The sequence below is a fragment of the Hyla sarda genome, chromosome 9 (genome assembly GCF_029499605.1).
Source record: "Hyla sarda isolate aHylSar1 chromosome 9, aHylSar1.hap1, whole genome shotgun sequence".
NCBI classification, from domain to species: domain Eukaryota; kingdom Metazoa; phylum Chordata; class Amphibia; order Anura; family Hylidae; genus Hyla; species Hyla sarda.
The window spans coordinates 107,524,492-107,545,019 of NC_079197.1; the positions used below are offsets into that span (position 1 = coordinate 107,524,492).

Sequence of the window (20,528 nt, forward strand, 5' to 3'; positions counted from 1 at the left end):
AACTGCTGTCCTAGACTTTATTTTATTAGTAGTTCTGGTGATGTGGTGTGATATGCAGACAGCAACCTCCAGCTCAGCCCAATTACTGTGCTGAGTGGGCAATTCCTGTCTGCATGTCACATTATTGAAGGTAGTAAGAAAGTAAGAAGAGAACTGAAGCAGGGGAGAGGGAGATCAAGTCTGTTAAAGGGGTACTCCAGGGGACAAAAATAATAATATATTAACACAAAAGCTCCAAAACCTGGATATGTTCCCTTGTAAACAATCATGCCTGATATGCATGGCTCCTGTGGCCACTGTTCCAATTTAATCATTTTATTAGGGTTTGAAAAAAACAAGACATGTCTCATGTGGCTCATGTTGTCTTCTCTGGCTGCTTGATATTCTTTGCCGTCTTTCCCTCCCTTTGCCTACATTTCCCAGCAATCACTGCAGCTCTGCTCTGCCAGCCAGTTCACTCTCTGAGAGCAGCCCCCACCCTCCTGCTCTGAGCAGCAGAGAGAGGCTCAGTGTCTGAGAGCTGCACACACTCCCAGTTCTCAGCACTAAAGAGAAACATGGCTCATCAGTGAAGGGCAGAAACCACATAGTCTGTGTCTCTCAGGAGGGTGGGGGCTGCTTTCAGATAGGGATTTGAACAGAGACAGAGTGGATGGCTGGATTATGTCATTCCCTCACAATGACAAAGAGTGAGGGAAACTGCTCTTTATAGCTAATTAATTATATTTAGACAATTAAATAGGTTGATGAGAAGGAAAGGATGGGCTATGGGTTAAGTACCCCTTTTCTTTGTTATTTTCCATGCAGCGAAGGCCACATAATAAAATAAAAAAATAACTTCTTGCCTGGACAAACCCTTTTAAGTGCACCTCATCCTGATTAATATTACAGATTAGCAGAATCCCTGTATTTTTCTAACCTGCAGAGATTTGGAGCCATTCGGTATGAAGATGTGGAAAGCATGCGGACTAGGAATCGTCTGTATGTTATCCAGACTTTAGAAATGACAACAAAGCAAAATGTGGTATGTACTAATCTACCAGCAATGTTTTCTCTATTTCATGTTTTGTGCAAAATATGAAATTTAAATTGTATTATTTGCTAGCTGTTACCCAACAGGGTTGCAAATCACCAGGACCCCTCATATTAAGTTATATGTATCTGCAAAATCACTAAGACATGCCTATATGTCGCCCTGCAGCTAGGTATGAGATATTAATTTGAGAGAAATAGTAAATAATACTGGCTGCAAAGGTTTCTGTGTTACTGCTTTCCTCTTACCCACATCCACTTACTTTGTGTATTTGAAAGTACTAATTATGTTGTTAGAAGTTATTCAAGGAGTAATTAATAATTCATAAAATTACATCTAATAATTCCTACGTCGTCTTTATTGACTGCCCTGTCACATTGCATGATCTGGATTGCATACACTTAACATTACCCTTGTCTTATGTTCTCTTTGCAGGTTCGAGTTGTTTCACAGGAAGTAAAATTTAGCCCTGTTGATCTAGAGGAACTGTATTATATATTTAAGGTAAAGGAAAGTTTTAGAACGTCCTCTTTTGACACTCAATTGACATATTTTCCAGACGATAGTATACTCTATAAAAGTGGTCATACACCTTGGGTCCTGTTTGCCAGCGGCTATTCCCCCAGATCCCCCAGATACACACACCTAGCTCTGTTGAGTGTGCACGTGTTCTCCGTGAGTGGAATAAGCATCTGCCAAACACCCCTGGTGGTGACTTATCTTTGAGGACGAAGGCCCAGGCATGTTTGCATAGAACTTGCCACATCCTTCTTATCTCTTTTGTTAACTGGGGAGTGTTGGAACACCCCATGCACATAAGATAGTGTGTTTTTTTCTGCGAAATTGGCAGGTCTGCTGGCTTTCATCTAGTGTGTACTAGAGTATTCTAATGTTCAGCTACTGCTACTTTTTGTATCACTGCCTACCTAGATGTTCGAGTTCCACCCGGTGCCTTTAATTTGATATATCTAGGCACACATATTGTTATGAAATCTATGCAACACATATTAGCACAAACTTTGTCACATCTCATCCGGTATATGTCACATCTTTGTCACATCTCATCAGGGGGAATACAGTAAGACAAAATGGAATGTCTACATACAGGGTCTGTGAACAATGCTACAACCTTTTATGGCTAGAACTCTAACATGTATAAAATGTAGACAACTTTTTGCCCCGACCTGTGGCTCTTCAGCTGTACTAAAACTCACTTACCTTTATGATACAAGATTCAGAATTGCCATAGGTTGAACATCACTTTCATACTCTATAGACCTACTGCTGTTAAGTCATAGTATCAATACACTGTTCTGGTTTATTTTAACCATAGCTACATTTTCTTGTCACTTAACATTGGATCTCTAGTAGTAATCCAGTTTAGATTCCAACAGACTATATATATCTATTGGGAGATACATGTAGTACTGTACTGTAGTACAGGTACTGTAGTAGGCAACGTGGAATTGCTTTTATTTTGCTTACATTTGAGTCATTTGTTATTATAATACAATAACTATATCCTTTTTTTTCCCTAGAGGGAACACTTTTTATCTTGTTACTGGAGTGTGAATAACAGCAGCATATTGAGTCATCATGATCCAAGCCTGCCGTATCTAGAACAATATCACATAGACTGCCAGCAGTTCCGGACCCTGTACCACCTTCTCAGCCCCTGGGCATACTCTCCTAGCGTAGACTCACTAGCATTGTGGACCTTCCGTCTGTTGGATGAAAATTCTGATGGTCTCATCAATTTTAAAGAGTTTGCACTGGCATTTGGTGAGATTGATATTTTTTTTCAAATATTGAGTATTTGAGGACAATTAAAATTGGGATTAACTGAACTTTCATGTTCTAGATATCATGTTCAACGGCAGCTTTACCGACCGGCTCAAGCTACTTTTTAAGATGCATATACCACCAGGCATGTAGATCTAATCATGTTTTCTCTATTCTGTGGATTGATAAAATACACACATTAAAAAAATGTATTTAATGTATTGTATAAATGTATTCAAAGTAAGGTGTTTTTAATTTTTTTAATTTAATTTTATTTGTGTTAGCTTTTACTGTGGTATCTATGAGCCCATCAGAGGACGCCAAACTTTCCAAAGAGGAATTGATGCATTTCAGTCAACTTCATGGTAAATTAATAATAATTTTGAGGTACTAGAGAGAATGTACATATTATAGTTGTGCTCCATTTTTTTTTTTTGGTTAATGCATGTTTTGTTTTCTAACTACAAAAGCAGCACTTCTGGCCTTTCCCATGCTGTCATATTTTTTTCTTCTGTCAACACATTTTATAATGTAGAACCAATAGGTGTGTGGAACACATCAGTATGTGAAACCCCAAGGCGTAAAAACCGAATACGTTGTATGGTTAAAATTATTTTATTAAATAAGTCACAGGGTATGCATACAAAATCAATCAATACGTATAAATAGATGTTTTATTTAAAAAAACATAAATATATAGATTAAAAGAAGTTGTGGTGTGGGGCTGGGGTGAGTCCTGTCTTCTTTGCACGAACTGTCTATCTGTATACTGACTGCTACTCTCACTGGCACTATTGCTATTTGCACAGTTACTTATTCTTTGTTTTTGCTGCTATTCTCACGATATTTGTGGCTATTTTGCTGCTACTTTGATGGTATCTGATGCTATTTGCACTGTCACCTATTTCTTTTGTTATATGGATGTATCACATGAGTTTACTTTATTTACTTATGGATTGATTTAGCACTTGTTAATTAGTTTTAAATGCACAGTGTTTGCACTTCTACAGCACCAGCACTTTATACAGTAGAGTCAGGTTTTTATACTATATACTTATATTCTATTAATTTACTTATCTGGTTTCCTAGACAGGACTTATTAACCCCACTACCCCCTTCTTTTAATCTATATATTTACATTTTTTAATAAAACATCTATTTATATGTATTGATTGATTTTTTTTTATGCATACCCTATGAATTAATTAATAAAATCATTTTAACCATACACCGTATTCAGTTTTTACTCCTTGGGGTTTCACATACTGGTCGGTTCCACACACCTATTGGTTCTATGTTTAAATGTTGGTTCTTGTGAACCCCTAACCTATTATTTTTAAATTATTGGTTTTACTAGGGCCTACATATAGGAAGGACAGTTTCTTTGTCGATATTTTATAATGTGTTAGATTAAAAGACAATTTAATATAATGCAACTGGTGTCTTTAAAAAGAACACTGCATTGTTCAAGATTCAAAGCATGACATCTATACAGTATGCCTATATGTGTTTAAAGCACAGTTTGGGAGGAAGGCTTTATTTATCCTGTGCCTTGCATCTAAATAAAACCTTTCAGCACAATTGGCATCAGTGAAAGTGTTTTTTAAGCTGTATTAGGGCAGATAATTTTTTTTCCTGTCCACAATTGTGCATTTTAGCAGGGTGCCACACATTTTATACAGACAGGGGCATCGCTTGCATCTAAAACAATCTGCGGCATGAGCCCCAATGCATGTTTTGCCTGAAACCCCCACCACCATCCCCACCGGAGCCCCCTTAAAGAAATAATGTCCTCTGTGCCACCATACAGCAGTGAAAATCTCTTCATGTTCTCCCATATAGTAATAATGCCCCCTTTGCCCTCATAGTAATTGTGCCCTATTTGCCCCTATATAATATTAATGTCCTCCATGCCCCCACATAATAATTGTCCCCATATAGTTATTGTGCCCCGATATAGTAATCATATACCCCTGTGAACCCTTATAGTAATTGTCCTCTATATAGTAATAATGCCCTGTGTGCCCCCATGTAGGAATAATGTTCCTTGTGCCCCATATAGTAATCATGCCCTTATATAGTAGTAATGTATCCCAGTGCCCCTTATATAGTAATATTGCCATCTGTGCTCTTATATAGTAATAATGCCCTGTGTGCCCCCATGTAGTAATAATGTTCCTTGTGCCCCATATAGTAATCATGCCCTTATATAGTAGTAATGTATCCCAGTGCCCCTTATATAGTAATATTGCCATCTGTGCTCTTATATAGTAGTAATGTCCTGTGTGCCCTCATTTAGTACTAATGCCACCTGGGCTCTCATATAGTAATAATACCCCCTGTTACCTCATATATTAATAATGTCCCCATGTATTAATAATTCTCCCTGGGCCTCCAGATGGTAATAATGCCCCCTGTGCCTCAACTGATAAAAAAAAAAAATACAGTCCTGGTTCCCAAGATGACTGAAGCTATATTTTAAAATTTTATTTTCTTCCTGCTGATAAACTCCTTTTTCTTTATCAGTGACATCTCCCATAGAACTTTCCAGTCCTGAAGACAAAACTAAGAGTCCTGAAAAAGGTATTTTTAAAAATTTTAGGTATTAAAACATTGTGCTCTGGTACATCTTACTGTTTTCAGTACCTTGTAGAAATTATAAATATAAAATATTTATGTGAACCAGTCCTCAAAAGCACAGGGGAGAGAAAAAGGAAAAGACTAGTGGAGATGGGATCCAAGAAATGGTCTTTATTATATAAAAAGGATATATATGACCAATCGCCTAGCAGGGCCCTTGCTAAAGGCGAATGGAATATACTGGGTAAAAAATAGATACAATAAAAAATACAGAATATAGTAGGATTAAAATGAAATAAATATGATGGGTAAGTAGCACCAAAGAAAATTCATTAATTAAATATCTGCTGCATATATCAGGAGAAAACGTTCTCAATCCATATAATTCATAGGGATATTTCAATGAAAAATCCACAAGAAATGTCCAGAATGAAAAGTCACAATTAGTTTGGGTGTATCTGGAGTAACGGTATATGGTAGTGAGTGTAGCGACAATAGCTACAATAGGAAATTCATGGACAGGTAATGCAGACAATGTGGCAAACACTGTCAGCGATGAAGATGTAAAGTCTCGGTGCACAGCACCACTTACCCTCCTTTGGAGTCCTCAGGTCCGGGCTGGCACGGCTGAGTCCGGCACCCTGGATATCAATGCCCGCCTGGGTGGTATGCTGGGTGAGTGGCTGAATCTCCGGGGGTCAGAGTGTCCTGGGCTGGCACGGGAGGCGTCCGGCCTTGGGGAGGATGATGTCCAGGAGTAACTCTGCCGACCGGGGCAGTGAGAGGATGCAGGTAACAGGTGGTGCGGATTGCACGTATGAATAAGGTGCTAACAGCGCGCGTGCAGCAGTGGTCCCGGAATCGTGGGCATCCAGCTGTTGCAATTGGAATATGGCAGATACAGTCTATTTGAAGTGATATACACTTATGGATAAGGTGCAGATAATGGGCTAGACGCGTTTCAAGGCCGCGGGCCTTTTCTTCAGTAGCTATAAGTGTACACCTACTGAGAACGTTTTCTCCTGATATATGCAGCAGATATTTAATTAATGAATTTTCTTTGGTGCTACTTACCCATCATATTTATCTCATTTTAATCCTACTATATTCTGTATTTTTTATTATATCTATTTTTTACCCAGTATATTCCATTCGCCTTTAGCAAGGGCCCTGCTAGGCGATTGGTCATATATATCCTTTTTATCTAATAAAGACCATTTCTTGGATCCCATCTCCACAAGTCTTTTCCTTTTTTCTCTCCCCTGTGCTTTTGAGGACTGGTTCACATAAATATTTTATATTTATAATTTCTACATATTACATTAGGCCTTTTGGGTGAAGGCAACACCTTTAACCTCAAGCACATTATTTCTTTTATCCTAAGTGAGCTACACATATTTTACATTTCCTGTTTTCAGTACCTATTTATACATTAAAGTGGTAGCTTGCTGGGAAGTTTTGCCATGTATTAGAAACTAGAAATGAGTAAACTGTTCCATAATTTCAGGATATTCTGCTGTAAGGATCCGTACAGTCTCATCAGTTTAGTGGGGGAACAGGGACGTGCACAGACATTTTGAAGGGCAGGGGCTCAAGTAAAAAAGAGGGCACTTCTCATAATTTAAAAAACGTCTGCTAGACTTAATGGGCAGATGTGCTGCGGCCCAGGGACACAGTGGACTCCCGCCGGGCCTCCTCAACATTCCTATCCCCCATAAAAGTTGATGTTTTTGTAAAATCGAGTCAAGAACAGTTTCTCTGAGGTCCGCCATGTGTATATACACTTTGGCTGTGCTGTCAGTCTTATTTCCAGAAAACATGTGACAGCTGCCCTATAATATACTGTATTATAGAGGAGATTTATACAAAACCTGTGCAGAGAAAGAGCGGTGCAGTCGCCCATAGCAACTAATCAGATGGTTTTGCAGAAGGATTTTCCTCTGCAAAGGTTTTAATAAATCTCCCCCTATATGCCCCGGTCTGACCTCTATATGAGAGAACGTGCACTGTACCCGGCCTCACCCATCCCCAATCACCCAGCACCCATCCCCAATCACCCATCCCCAATCACCCAGCACCCATCCCCAATGCCCCCATCCCCAATCCCCCAATCACCCAGCACCCATCACCAATCACCCACCTTATGCAGGAATCTCCACACAGCCCTGGTTCTTACACTGAAGAGATGGACACCACACTAATATATGCTTACATGCTGCAATATACAAGTCGGCAAAAAAAAGAATTACAAATATACAAAGCCGGCCAGGCATAGCACAGCATACAGGATGGAGGCAGGGAATCTCCGCCTCCATTGCGCACAAGAGTGACTTCGCATACTAGCAATGTGGGGCAATACCTAGAAAATGGAACGACCAATTTTTGTATACTGCACTGTAACCTAGTGCATTGGGTTTAGTGCGAGTAAACAGCCTGCCAGTTTGCCTTTAAATATATACCGTACCCCCCTTTATGAACTATATACTATGCCACCATTCATCTATTAATTCCCTATATACTGTGCCACCATTAATGAACTATATACTGTGCCACCATTAATGAACTATATACTGTGCCACCATTAATGAACTATATACTGTGCCACCATTAATGAACTATATACTGTGCCACCATTAATGAACTATATACTGTGCCACCATTCATCTATTAATTCCCTATATACTGTGCCACCATTAATGAACTATATACTGTGCCACCATTCATCTATTAATTCCCTATATACTGTGCCACCATTAATGAACTATATACTGTGCCACCATTAATGAACTATATACCGTGCCACTATTATTAAACTATACTGTGCCACCACTAAGGGTGCGTTAACACGTGCGTATTTTCTGCTGCAGATTTGCTTTAGCAGATTTCTCTTCCCATTGTCAATGGGAAGCAAAATCTGCAGCAAAAATAGGCACCTGTGAACGCACCCTAAGGATCTATACACAGTGCCAGCATACATAAAAATATAATGTTCCAATATAATGTAATATATACTGTGCTTCCATAAATTCCCTATATACTGTGCTTATATTCCTCCAATAATTCCCTAATAATGTGCTTCATACAATACATACAAGCACATAACATAAAGGCACATACAGTACATAGGTAATATACACACATACAGTACATAGGTCATATACACACATACAGTACATAGGTCATATACACACATACAGTACATAGGTCATATACACACATACAGTACATAGGTAATATACACACATACAGTACATAGGTAATATACACACATACAAAGAGACACTTTGACACATATATACAGGTACAAATATACATTAAGAAACATAAATACACAGACACACATATAACATGGAATATATACAAACAGATATAGCCAATAAGCACATCATATATACAGGTACACACATACAATCACTTACAGATATATATATACACATACAAAGATTCACTTGCTCATATATATATATATATATATATATATATATATATATATATATACACACACATACACACACATACATAGATAGATAGATAGATAGATTCACTTGCTCATATATACACACATACATACACATATACACACACACATATATACATACACACACATAGATTCACTTGCTCACATATATAGGAATATACATAGAGATAGACACACAAACACACATATATACACCTCACACTGACATACAGTCACACTAAGGCCCCAGCCATCCCTCTCTGCACAAGCACATACATAGAGATACACACACACACATATATACACACATCTATACACACACACACACACACACTGACAGTCACTCACTTATATTTTCAGTTACTTACAGTAAGTAAGGCACCATCCCCCTCTGCACAGGCTGAAGTCTGTGTCCGGACATGCTGTGGGCAGGGCTTCTCTCTGCCTCCTTTGCTCCTGTCTCCTCCATGTGGAGAGAAGCAGAGAAATGGCAGATAATGACAGGGTGAGTGGCGCCCCCTTGCTGCAGGGAGGGCACAGCAGCCTCCATTAAACCACATACAAATCTCCCCAGCAACGGACCTTTTTACTGCACCTATCACCCTTAGTCTGTAGCTCCTTTTGTGAGGGCACTAGAGGGGCAGGTGAGGAAAAGGGCAGGGGCTCCAGCCCCCTTTTACCCATATGTGTGCACGTCCCTGGGCGGAGAATATCACATTTCTGCTAGAGCTGCATGACAAGTACAGGTTTCATCATTGTGTGGGGACTTGGATCACTTCTAATAGTATGGCTTTGATCTTAAAGGTAGAGGGAAGATTGATATTCAGGCATATCTGAAACAGTGGCAAGATGAACTGGTGCATAAGGAAGAAAGTATTAAAGACCTACCACGGATGAACCAGGTAAACTTCAGCTTGCATTATATTTAAAATATAAATTTAGACAACAAATTAGACATTACCATTAATTTAACTTATATCCATCTCACAGCAATTCTATCCTACAGTTATCTCCATCTAGCTTCATTAAATGGCCCTATTATAATGGGGATATGAGGCTGGACAGAAATCGATGAAACACTTAAAGGGGTACTCCGCCCCTAGACATCTTATCCCCTATCCAAAGGATAGGGGATAAGATGTCAGATCGCCGGGGTCCCGCTACTAGGGACCCCCGGGATCTACCATGCAGCACCCACCTTTAGCGGCTTCCGGAACCGCTGGAGGTCCTCAGGCTGAGTCCATCTCGACCACGAAGACGGAGCATAGTGATTTCACGGCTCTGCCCCATGTGACGTCACGCTCCGCCCCCTCAATGTAAGTCTTTTGGAGGGGCGTGACAGCTGTCACACACCCTCCCATAGGCTTGCATTGAGGGGGCGGAGCGTGATGTCACACGGGGCGGAGCTCTGACGTCACTATGCTCCGTCCCCGTGATCGCCCAGTAATCAGACCCGGAGCGAACACACTCAGGGGACTGATTCTAACGGGGTGCGGCGTGGAAGGTCACGGGGGTCCCCAGCGGAGGGACCCCCGCAATCAGGCATCTTATCCCCTATCCTTTGGATAGGGGATAAGATGTCTTAGCGCCGGAGTACCCCTTTAACCACATTCTTCTCCTTGCTTTTTCTGAATTGATTCGGGATGTCAGCTCATCAGAGACATCTACTGAATAAACATCTACTGTGCCTTTATGTCGTGTCAAATTTTTTCTCAGTTGCCTTATTGGGGTACACAGACCATGGGTATATGCTGCTGTCCACTAGGAGGCTGACACTAGGCAAAAATAAGTCTGCTCCTCCCAGCAGGATATACCCACCCACATGCACAGAGCTAATTAGTTTTAGCTTAGTGTCAGTAGGAGGCAGACACAGGTCTGGAGCGCTCTCTAGACCTGGTCTTTTCTGTTTGTTATTGTCTAGCTAGGGTTGTCTAGTTACAGTTTTTTCCCTTTGTTATTTTTCCTGGTTGGGCGACAGGAGCTTGGCGCTACCTGATCACCCACATGCGACAAAGGGGCACGGTGCATAGAAGTATGGGCCGTCAATCCCTTTTCGCCACCTGACAGCACCTGGATCCGGTTCCCCCACTTGCCTCTTCCCGCCTCGCTATGGCAGCTTGGCATGATGCAGCATGGCCTTAGGTGACTGAAGACCTCTGGGTGAGTATTGGAAGATGGAGTCCGTGGGTGAGTATGAACTTCATCCTGTACCACCCCCCCCCCCTCCCTCCCCTTCTCACCCTTGTGCTCATCCCAAGGGTCCCCCTTCTTAGAGTGCACAGCTCCTTATCCGCCATTACACGTGGCTGTACTGGGCCGGTCCCCTCATGGCCTCTGGCGCAATGTGAAGGGGACAGTCTGGTGGTCTGTTAATCTAACCCTTGCTGCACTTGTTTTGCAGCCAGGCTCAGTGTACTGGCAGCGTGTTTCTTATCTTCTGACCAGAGACTCTGTCTGCTGCCCCGGGATCTCTAGGGCAGTGGGTCTCCGCTCCCTGTGTAGCTGCCGCGATCCTGGCTGGATAGTTGTATACGCCAGGGGGGTTATCTAAAATTACTCTGCAACACCCCCCTCCCCCTGCTCCTGCCGCTCCAGTGAGCAGGACGCATGTTTTTCCTTGTTGGCTGGACCCTCTTTAGCAATGTGTCTTCGCTCCCACATGGCTGGGCAGTGCAGCAGTGGGGACGAGACTGGTTGCAGCATACATTTGTCCCCAGCCTGGTTTCTGAAGCAGCTACTGGAGAGAGACGCGGTTTCTAGTGCACCTCCATTTTTCCAGGCGGCCGGCGCTCCATTCATGTGGCCATTTCCTCATCCAGGCGGTCCACGGGTGCTCTGTGAATTTCACCCCCGACTTCATCATTTACTTTAGGCCGGCGTTTGGCGGCATCGGCGGCGTGTTTTTTATATAGCGTTATTTCTTCTGGAGAGCCGTGCGCTCTGAGGGGAAAGTAGTGTAAAAAAAAAATAAATAAATAAATGTTCTCTATCAGAGTGTAAGGCTCCCCTCTAGTGGCGTAAAGTAGTTATTACAGCTTTATAGTTTTTTCTTTGGCCCTTCCTATTGCTCCTGTCTGTTTTGCAGTTTGGAGTTTTTTCCCTCAGGTCCCATGCCTTCCTAGTATGCCTTTAAGGCATTCTTGTCGATTTTCGGCCTCTTGGCTAAGATCAAGTGTAGTATCTGTTCCTATCAGTTACTATCCTATACGTCCCCTATTGGAGAACCATAAATTGATTGGATTTTTCGGAACGGGGGGCCATTTTGAAGCTTGCTTCAGTCGCCCTAGGCGTTTGACTGATAGGGCAGTTCTGCTGGTTCGGTGCATCCCACATATTGCAATCCTTGGCTTTTGGTCAGAGTATTGTGACACAAGACCTTGTGCATTGTACCATTATGCTCACATATGCTGCAGACCTCGAGTCATGTGTACAGTGCTGGGCACCAGTGTACAAGAAAGATATAGTGGAGCTAGGGAGGGTTCAAAGATGGGCAACCAGGGTTATTTAGTTTAGAAATAAGAAGACTAAGGGGCGACCTAATAACTATGTATAAATATATCAGGGGGCAGTACAGAGATCTCTCCCATGATCTATTTATACCCAGGACTGTATCTATAACAAGGGGGCATCCTCTACGTCTAGAGGAAAGAAGGTTTCTACACCAGCACATACGGGGGTTCTTTACTGTAAGAGCAGTGAGACTGTGGAATTCTCTCCCGGAGGAGGTGGTCATGGTGAACTCTGTAAAAGAGTTCAAAGGGGGTCTGGATGCATTTTTGGAGAATAATAACATTGCTGGTTATGTATACTAGATATTTAGGGACAGCATGTTGATCCAAAGATTATACTGAATTTTTGCCTCTAGTATGAGGGATTTTTGCCTTCCCCTGGATCAACTCAGTAGGGACTCATTAGGGTTATAGGTTGAACTTGATGGACTCTGGTCTTTTTTCAACCTTATGAACTATGTTACTATGTTCAGTCTTCGGGACAGTAACCAGCGTTGTCTACTTATGTACAGATTTTTCATGTTATTATTTATTTTGCCACTTTTTGTTCAGTGCGACCTTTTCTAGTAAAGAGCATTGCTCGCCACACTGCCCTTGCCCTCCCTCAGGGAGTAACATTCAGCCTGGCAGTGGTCTGCCTGTTCACTTCACCACCTACTACCCTTACAGAGTCCGCCGCATCCGCTACTACAGTCCCGTTGCCGTACTTCCTGTGTGAAGTGACAGAAGGGGTGCCCCTGTGTGGGTAATGGACTCTCTGCAGCCTCCTCGTGGGTGGTTCTCTGTGACGTGGTCACCGCCCATGGAGGACGTGCCGTCTGCCGCAGCTACTATTCCGGTACTCCACTGTGGGTGAGTTGACTAATGTACAATGGACCTTCTACACCATCCATAGAGGTTGGGATGTCTGTTTCAGCTGCTATTCCGGTACTCCCACTGTGGGTGAGAGTTGACCGATGTACAATGGACCCTCTACACCATCCATAGAGGTTGGTATGTCTGCCACAGCTACTATTCCGGTACTCCACTGTGGGTGAGAGTTGACCTATGTACGATGGACCCTCTACTCCATCCATGGAGGTTGTGGTGTCTGCGGCTCTGGTACCCTGCTATGTCAGAGTTGCCTGTTGTTCTTGGACCTCTGCGATGCCCATGGAGGACGTGATGTCTGCCGCGCCCACGGCTGCAGCCATGGCGCATCACGGCATGTGGGTGTTGCGGGGGGTGTCCGTCCATGCACCCATTTTTCCCCAACGTCCATGGGGGCGCACTCCGCCACATCTGTAGCTGAATTCCGGACCCCCTCTACTGGTGGGAGACGTTGTGTCTCTGCAGGTACATCCGCTTACATGGGTGATGTCCCATTGATTTGAAGTGGTGTGGGCTTCTAGTGCGAGGGAACCAGTGGGCGACCCTGCATATTCTTAGGGAGCTTGATGGTGCTGGCATCCACCCTTTTCCTCCCTACAAATGGGGGGTTATCTGTGGCCTTCCAGTGCCAGTGATTTGCATGTGTCCTACTGTAGTTTACCCAGCGCACTTCCTCCTCCCCCCTATTCGAGGGGTCGTGGCGGGGAGCCTACTCTGGCCAGTCCAGTGGTTTCCTTCCCTCTTTCATGTGGGGAGTTGTTTGCAATTGCTGTGGTACACTCATGTCAGGGTTTGGTTAGTTCCGACTCTGTCTCGTCCAGGGTTTACTTGGGGGAGGCGTTGGTGTGCTTAGTAGGTCTTCTGCTCCTGCTATCTTATCCATCTCATTCTTCCTTCTATGAAAAGGGAGTATTAGTGGTCTGGCTACTCACTACTGTTGCCTACTATGGGATTCCTATCATTGCTCATGTCATCTTGGCTCGCCCCCCCCCCACCCCCCCTGGATTTGGGGTGGATTTGCATTTCCCCTCTTCTAGGCAAAGTGCTGTCAGTATTCTATACTTTTCCCTGTGGCTGGTTCTGCACTCTCGCTGACCCCTTCCGCTCCCAGCTTTGGAGAGCTTAGTGGGGGTCTACTATTCTATATCTACTGTGTGGTCCTTGTACAGTTCCTGCCTTTTGCTTTTGCAGCCATTGTCCTTTGGCCTTTCGTGGTTTTTGAGGGGTTCTTTGTTCGTTCCTGCCCTCATTTTCCCCCTTTTTGGCAGAGTTCTACTAGATTGGCATAGTTGCAACCATCCGGCTGTTACCACCCTATTTTTCCCATTGACCCTCTTGGGCATGTGTTGGTACTGCTGGAGCAGTTCCTGTTTTTTCCCCTCTTCTCTGGGTGGAGTTCTGTCGGTTCTTGCCAGGTCCATACCCTGGCTTTTCCAGCTCCTTGCACTGCCCTCTCTCCCTGTTGGGGTACATCTTGCTTTGCAGCCATCCTGGCAGTTCCTGTGCTTCCTTCTGGATGTAAAGATGCTCTGTTGTTTTCTGCTCTTAGTCTCCAGTGCTCTTTCAGCTTGGAGTGTCTCTAGGCCTTCCTCTGGTTGCCCTTCTGTTTGGGCTGCCTTGCCTCCCTGGGGTTCCTCGACAGTCTTGGCTGTGTCAAGTCACTCCTCCTTTTCTGGAGTGTGACATTTGAACCGTGTTTGCTGCCAGGCTGGGGGGGTGCCCTCTAGCGCCCTGGTCATGTCTTCTGCTACCTCACCTTGTGGTTTCAGCTGGGTTGACATTTCTCTGGGTCCCCTCTGTCTTCCTCTCTGTGACAGGACATTCTGGGATTTTACTCTCTCGGTCATTCAGTCCGTTCTGACCATTGGGATCCCCTGCTTGATCAGCCTTGTCTGTCCCCTGGTTTCTTGTGTCTGTAAGTGCCAGGTGGCAGAGTGGCCTCAGGGGTAGCGGTGCCTTTTCATCTTGGCTGCTATTTTCCCCTAGGGTAATTCATTTTTCCCTGTGGCTCCAGTTCGTTCAGGTCCCTCTCCCTCGGTTTTCTGCCTTGCAGGCCCTTCTTGCCTTGGGGTTTCTTCCAGGGGGCCTCTCCATGCCTCGTTCTCCGGGGTGGTTTTACTTTTGCTTCCACCCTTCTGGGTTTTTTTGTCTCTGGCCTTGGCAAGGTTCTGGTCCCGCTCTTCTGTCTTTTCCCTGCGAGAGGTGGTCTTTGTTCGCCGCTCCATGTCCTGCCTCGGCCTTGGTGCTCGTCAGCTGGAGTGTTCCCTCCAAGTAGAGCTTCTCCATGTCTCCTGGTTTAGGACTACAGGGTACCTCCAGTTCTTCCTGGATCTGGGATTCTCTGTTTCTCTGGACGGGGGCTCTGGTGTTCCTGATGGCTCTGCTCTCCCCTCCGGCCTGTTTGCATTTCTTCTCCCTCCGGTGTAGGATGGGCTTGGAGTGTAGGGTAGAGGGCCTGCTGGTCTTCCTGGTTGCCCAGTCTGGCCAATTTGCACGTCTTCAACGGGCGTAGTCCCTTGTCGCAAGATCTTGCGCTCTCTTAGCTATGCTCTTCCAATTTTAAGACCAGTATATGGAGGGTTAATTAATTAAGTCAAGTTTACCAATAGATTTCCCCGCAGGGTCATCCAATAGTTCCCATTTTTCCCATACACTTAAAATATTCCCAAAAGCTTTATTGATAACTTAGCTCCTAAAATTAAAACATCAGTGCAATAGCCTATTGCTAATGTGCAATGAATATCTCTAACTGAGTGGGATAATTCCCATCTACTGTAAGTATAGTTGTATAAGTTCTGAGTGTGTCTGCAGTACACACTCAGTTGCTTCCATAGGCTGGTTGCACAATATTAAAATCCTGTTACTCAGCCCCCCTCGACATGTTTCATTACTGCTGTAGCGTTATCAGGAGGCAGCGGGCATGCCCGCTGCCTCTTGATAACGCTACAGCAGTAGTGAAACATGTCGAGGGGGGCTGAGTAACAGGATTTTAATATTGTGCAACCAGCCTATGGAAGCAACTGGTTACGGTTATGGTTATGGCTCAGTCTCTGGCCTTACCTTCCCTTCTCTGGCAGTTGGTTTTCCCACCCCAGGGTCTGCTTTGGGACGTCCCATGGTCTGCGTCCCCCAATAAGGCGCCTGAGAAAAGGAGATTTTTTTTAACTCTCCATAAAATCTCTTTCTTGTAGCCTTCATTGTGGGACACAGCACCCACCCATTTACAGTTACCTGGTCAGGTTGTTTGCTGCCGGATCTTACTTTTGATGTCCTTCGGACATTTTCTCCTTTTGGGCTTTGGCTTCTCCTACTGCTTTGTGACACAACTTATTAGCTCTGTGCGGGTATATCCTGCTGGGAGGAGCAGACTTCTTTTTTTGACTAGTATTAGCCTCCTAGTGGACAGCAGCATATACCCACGGTCTGTGTCCCCCAATGAAGGCCATGAGAATGAGAGATTTTATGGGGAGTACAAAACAATCTCCTTTTTCTTAGAACAGGGACACTTTTAAGGGAAATTGACAGTAGGGTCACCTGTACGAACATTAATATACAGGTAGATGTGCAGGTGACCTTGTTTCTAAGTACCCTTACTGGGTGAAAATCTGTACAGCCATTCAGGAGATATTCATCTTGTTGCTAATATGGTATTTTCTTCTTATGTGCAATGGAGGCAGTTGCTGCTGTGTGTGAAATACTTTCTGGATCTGGCTGATAACCCCACCCACTTTCACTGACAACCCCCAATCCCTTCATGGACATCCTGAGGAAGAGGGGATGAATATTTATGGTGGGGGCGGGTTATTGGCTGAGGGTTATCGACGGAGCAGGTGGGAAAATGCATTATACATTCAGCAGCAGCCATCCTCCAATGCACATAAGAAGTAATTACCATATTAGCAACTTGATGAAGATCTCCATAACAGGGGAATTGATTTTCACCCTGTAAGAAGCATTAGAAATGTAACCCGCACTATCTACCTGGATATTTAGGTTAGTGTGGGTGACCCTACTTTCATTTAAACTGTGGTTAAATTCTGGCACATTTTTGGAGGATGGTGTTGCATCTTAAGCCACATTCCCATTTTCCCAAGGCCATGAATCTTTTGTTGGGCATGGGGAAAAAAGTATCTAAACCTCATAGGTGTGGTGCAAGAGTACTAGTAATGTGAGCTCAGTAATATAAAAACATTGATTGTGACCAGGCTGTATAGCTCCACTGTGGCATGGCGGACAATGAAAACAACTTCTTGGTATTGAATTAGCTGGAATGAGATACAGCACAAACAGGCGCCAGAAAGGCTTTATAAAGATAAGTGTGTTTAAAAAAAAAAAATGTCCCCTTTAGCAGAGCTACATTTTAAGCTGCAATAACTTTTCAGGTGGCTCACAGACTGCTTTCAAGCACTAGTGAAGAACATTTCATTATGTTTGTTGAGCATAAATGGAAAGTATTATTAAATATTATTCCCTATCCACAGGATCTAATCTGTGGGGGTCTGACCCCATGGACCCCCACTGATCCTAAGAATGGAAATTAGCCTTTTTGTTCTTTTTGAGGGCACCATTTTCCTCTGTTCTCATATTGGGTGAAGAGTCCAGTGGTCAGACCCCACCAGTTAGATTGTAATTGGATTATTCCTTTTAACTCTCTGCAATAAAAAAATAAAATAAAAACATAAAGGTTCTCTTATCCTATTGTAATCTTTATCTCATCAGACCCAGTTCATCCAGTTTTCAAAGACACTTTACAACTTATTTCATGGGGATCCTGAAGAAGAATTACTGTATCGTGCCATTGCGGCTGTCACCAGTCTCCTCCTCCGTATGGAAGAAGTGGGTAGGAAACTACAGAATACTGCTTCTCAGACCCAGACTCTACCACCAGAGGGAGGCACTGAGCTTACTGACAACACTCAGGGGAGCAGTGCGCCACAAGACACAGAACACACGGTTTCTCACCCATCCAAAGAAGACACTGAATGGTCCTTTGCATTTGAGCAGATTCTTGCCTCTCTACTCAATGAACCTTCACTTGTCAGGTTTTTTGAAAAACCTACTGATTTCAAAGCCAAGCTAGACGCTGCGCGGACATCTCAAATGCATGCGAGTAAGAGGGTATAAGGAACATCATCTTCTAATCTCCCCTTCACAGACCACTACATAAAATGTCCACTTTACCTTTTAAAGTTTTTTTTTTTTTTTTCTTGTAATGGGACACAGTTACACTTTTTATATGTTTTAGGGCTACAATGCATTTTTTTTTTGTCAAAAAGGAGAAAACCCCACACATCAGCTGCACTGTATACATGCACATTTCAGTTGTGAGCACAACTGCTGACTTATTGTATGTGTAAAATAAATGGTCTTCGATCATGTACTTACATTGGTAGTATTACTTTTAAATATTTTACATGTTAAGCCAGGTGATTTGTGTTCGTTTTACAAATCTGTTTTTAAGCCTTGCAATTTATTCACTTATGCCATTTATTGAGAGTTCACAGTGAATATTAATAGGCCTAAAACTAAGCTGAGACTTCCTGTCCTGTATAGATCACTTTCCAGCTGTGTCCCCTTTAGCAGACAAGATTACATTGAAATAAATAGATAACACAATAAATGATGCTCACAGCTCAGTCTCCCCTCCCAGTGGAATGACATCTTCTCAAATAGCTGGAAACTTTTCCCATTCATATCAACATTTCTTGTTCATGTTCAAATTAACAAAATTTTGGAGAAAGCTTTTGCACATAGAATTATAAAAAATAAAAATGAATATTACCGCAGTGAGACGTAAAGCATGCATCAAGCACTGCCAGTCCTTATTGCCCATTCTCTTCAATTTAGCTCTTAGTTAAAAAAAAAAAAATTATATATATATATATATATATATATATATATATATATATATGTGTGTGTGTGTGTGTATAATATGTAAATGTAGAAAAGCAGCACAACCAATTTGAAAAAGTCCAAATGAAATGGTGTAGAGTGGCTTCTAGAGTGCAGATCCAGCAAACTCCAACTTTGAATACAAAACGGATCTCCCCGCAGCACATATCAGATTTAAAAAAAATGCAAAAGTGTTTATTTGATTCCAAAAAAACAAGTGTTAGGGGGCATTCACACTACGATTTTACTGTACGGGAACCAGATACGGCTGGGGCGAGCAAAAAAAAAAAAGCAATCCTGTATTGCAGGTGGACCCTGCCCATATCTAATTCATTTCAATGAGACGACCAGAGTGAAATGATGACTCTGGTCTGCACATTTTTGCCCCGTATACGATTTTCTGACTGGACCTAAAACCGTGGTATGCCGGATACGGGGCAAAAATGAGCCACCCAGAGTCACCGTTTGACTCCGGTCGGCTCATTGAAATGAATTAGAGAAGGGAACGTCCTGTTTTCGCTCCCCCCAGCCATATCCTGTTCCCGTACAGTAAAATCGTAGTGTGAATCCCCCCTTACAAAAGCAGCGCTGTTTCAACCAGCTAACCCAGTCACGATCAAGCAGTTCATTATCACTGCTTGATAATGACTGGGGGAGCTGATTGAAACGTCGCTGCTTTTGTAACACTTGTTTTTTTGGAATCAAATAAACACTTTAGCATTTTTTGAAATCTGATGTGTGCTGCGGGGAGATCCTTTTTTATATAGATATATATATCAATCTCATATATATCATTCTCAAATTTAAAGAAAAACATTAAAAAGGCAAACTAAACTAAAAGGTTTTTTTTTATGTTCTGACTGCTCTCTCCAGACTCTCTTTAAATGAAAGGCATCATGGTGGAAAAGTGCAGTCACCAAGACTAACATGGATTGGTCCATGATTGTTCATAATGCCATTGTTCTTCAGCTGTTATGGTTCACCTATGCTTTAATGTACTAAATTGTGTTTGTATTGATTTTGTAAACAAAGAATTAAAGGGTAGCTCCCATCATCCAATTTTTTTTTTTTGCTAGCCCATTCCCTCTCCCCCCCCCCCCCCTCCCCGCATATCCCGTTCCCTCATTACACTTGCAGTTACTGCAGAGTCCGGCAGCGGTCGTGCAGGGACAGCGGCGGCAACGAGGCGGCGATGTGTGGGAGGAGTGGCCTCCCAGCCAGTGGCCGGGGAGCCAATGCGCTCGCTCCCGCCTGTCTGATTGACAGGCAGGGAGCGAGTGCAGCCTAACTGAAAAAGGACTGATTGCCACTCCAAAATCAGTCCTTTTTCAGTAGCCGGTTTTTAAATGTAAATTAAACCTTTTTAATGAAAAAAAAAATAATAAAAGTATATTAGAGATATGTT

General features: G+C 43.1%; 1 protein-coding gene and 1 non-coding gene across 4 annotated transcripts in view; both read left to right on the forward strand.

Annotated features, from left to right (window-relative positions):
* Window positions 1-19,108, forward strand: part of TBC1D8B (TBC1 domain family member 8B) — a 103,660-nt gene extending 84,552 nt beyond the window's left edge. For 2 of the 3 annotated variants that reach the window (XM_056539589.1, XM_056539592.1), the window contains exons 14-21: window positions 926-1,024; window positions 1,469-1,537; window positions 2,572-2,815; window positions 2,895-2,960; window positions 3,100-3,180; window positions 5,342-5,398; window positions 9,657-9,754; window positions 17,951-19,107. In XM_056539589.1, the coding sequence (XP_056395564.1) occupies window positions 926-1,024; window positions 1,469-1,537; window positions 2,572-2,815; window positions 2,895-2,960; window positions 3,100-3,180; window positions 5,342-5,398; window positions 9,657-9,754; window positions 17,951-18,355 (1,119 nt within the window). In that variant the 3' untranslated portion in view covers window positions 18,356-19,107. Of the gene's footprint in view, window positions 1-925; window positions 1,025-1,468; window positions 1,538-2,571; window positions 2,816-2,894; window positions 2,961-3,099; window positions 3,181-5,341; window positions 5,399-9,656; window positions 9,755-17,950 lie in introns of all 3 variants that reach the window. The other variant, XM_056539590.1, reaches the window with a different exon arrangement.
* Window positions 11,995-12,183, forward strand: LOC130292240 (U2 spliceosomal RNA). Its single transcript, XR_008848145.1, has one exon. It is a non-coding gene; the product is annotated as a U2 spliceosomal RNA (small nuclear RNA).
* Window positions 19,109-20,528: the final 1,420 nt, after the last annotated feature.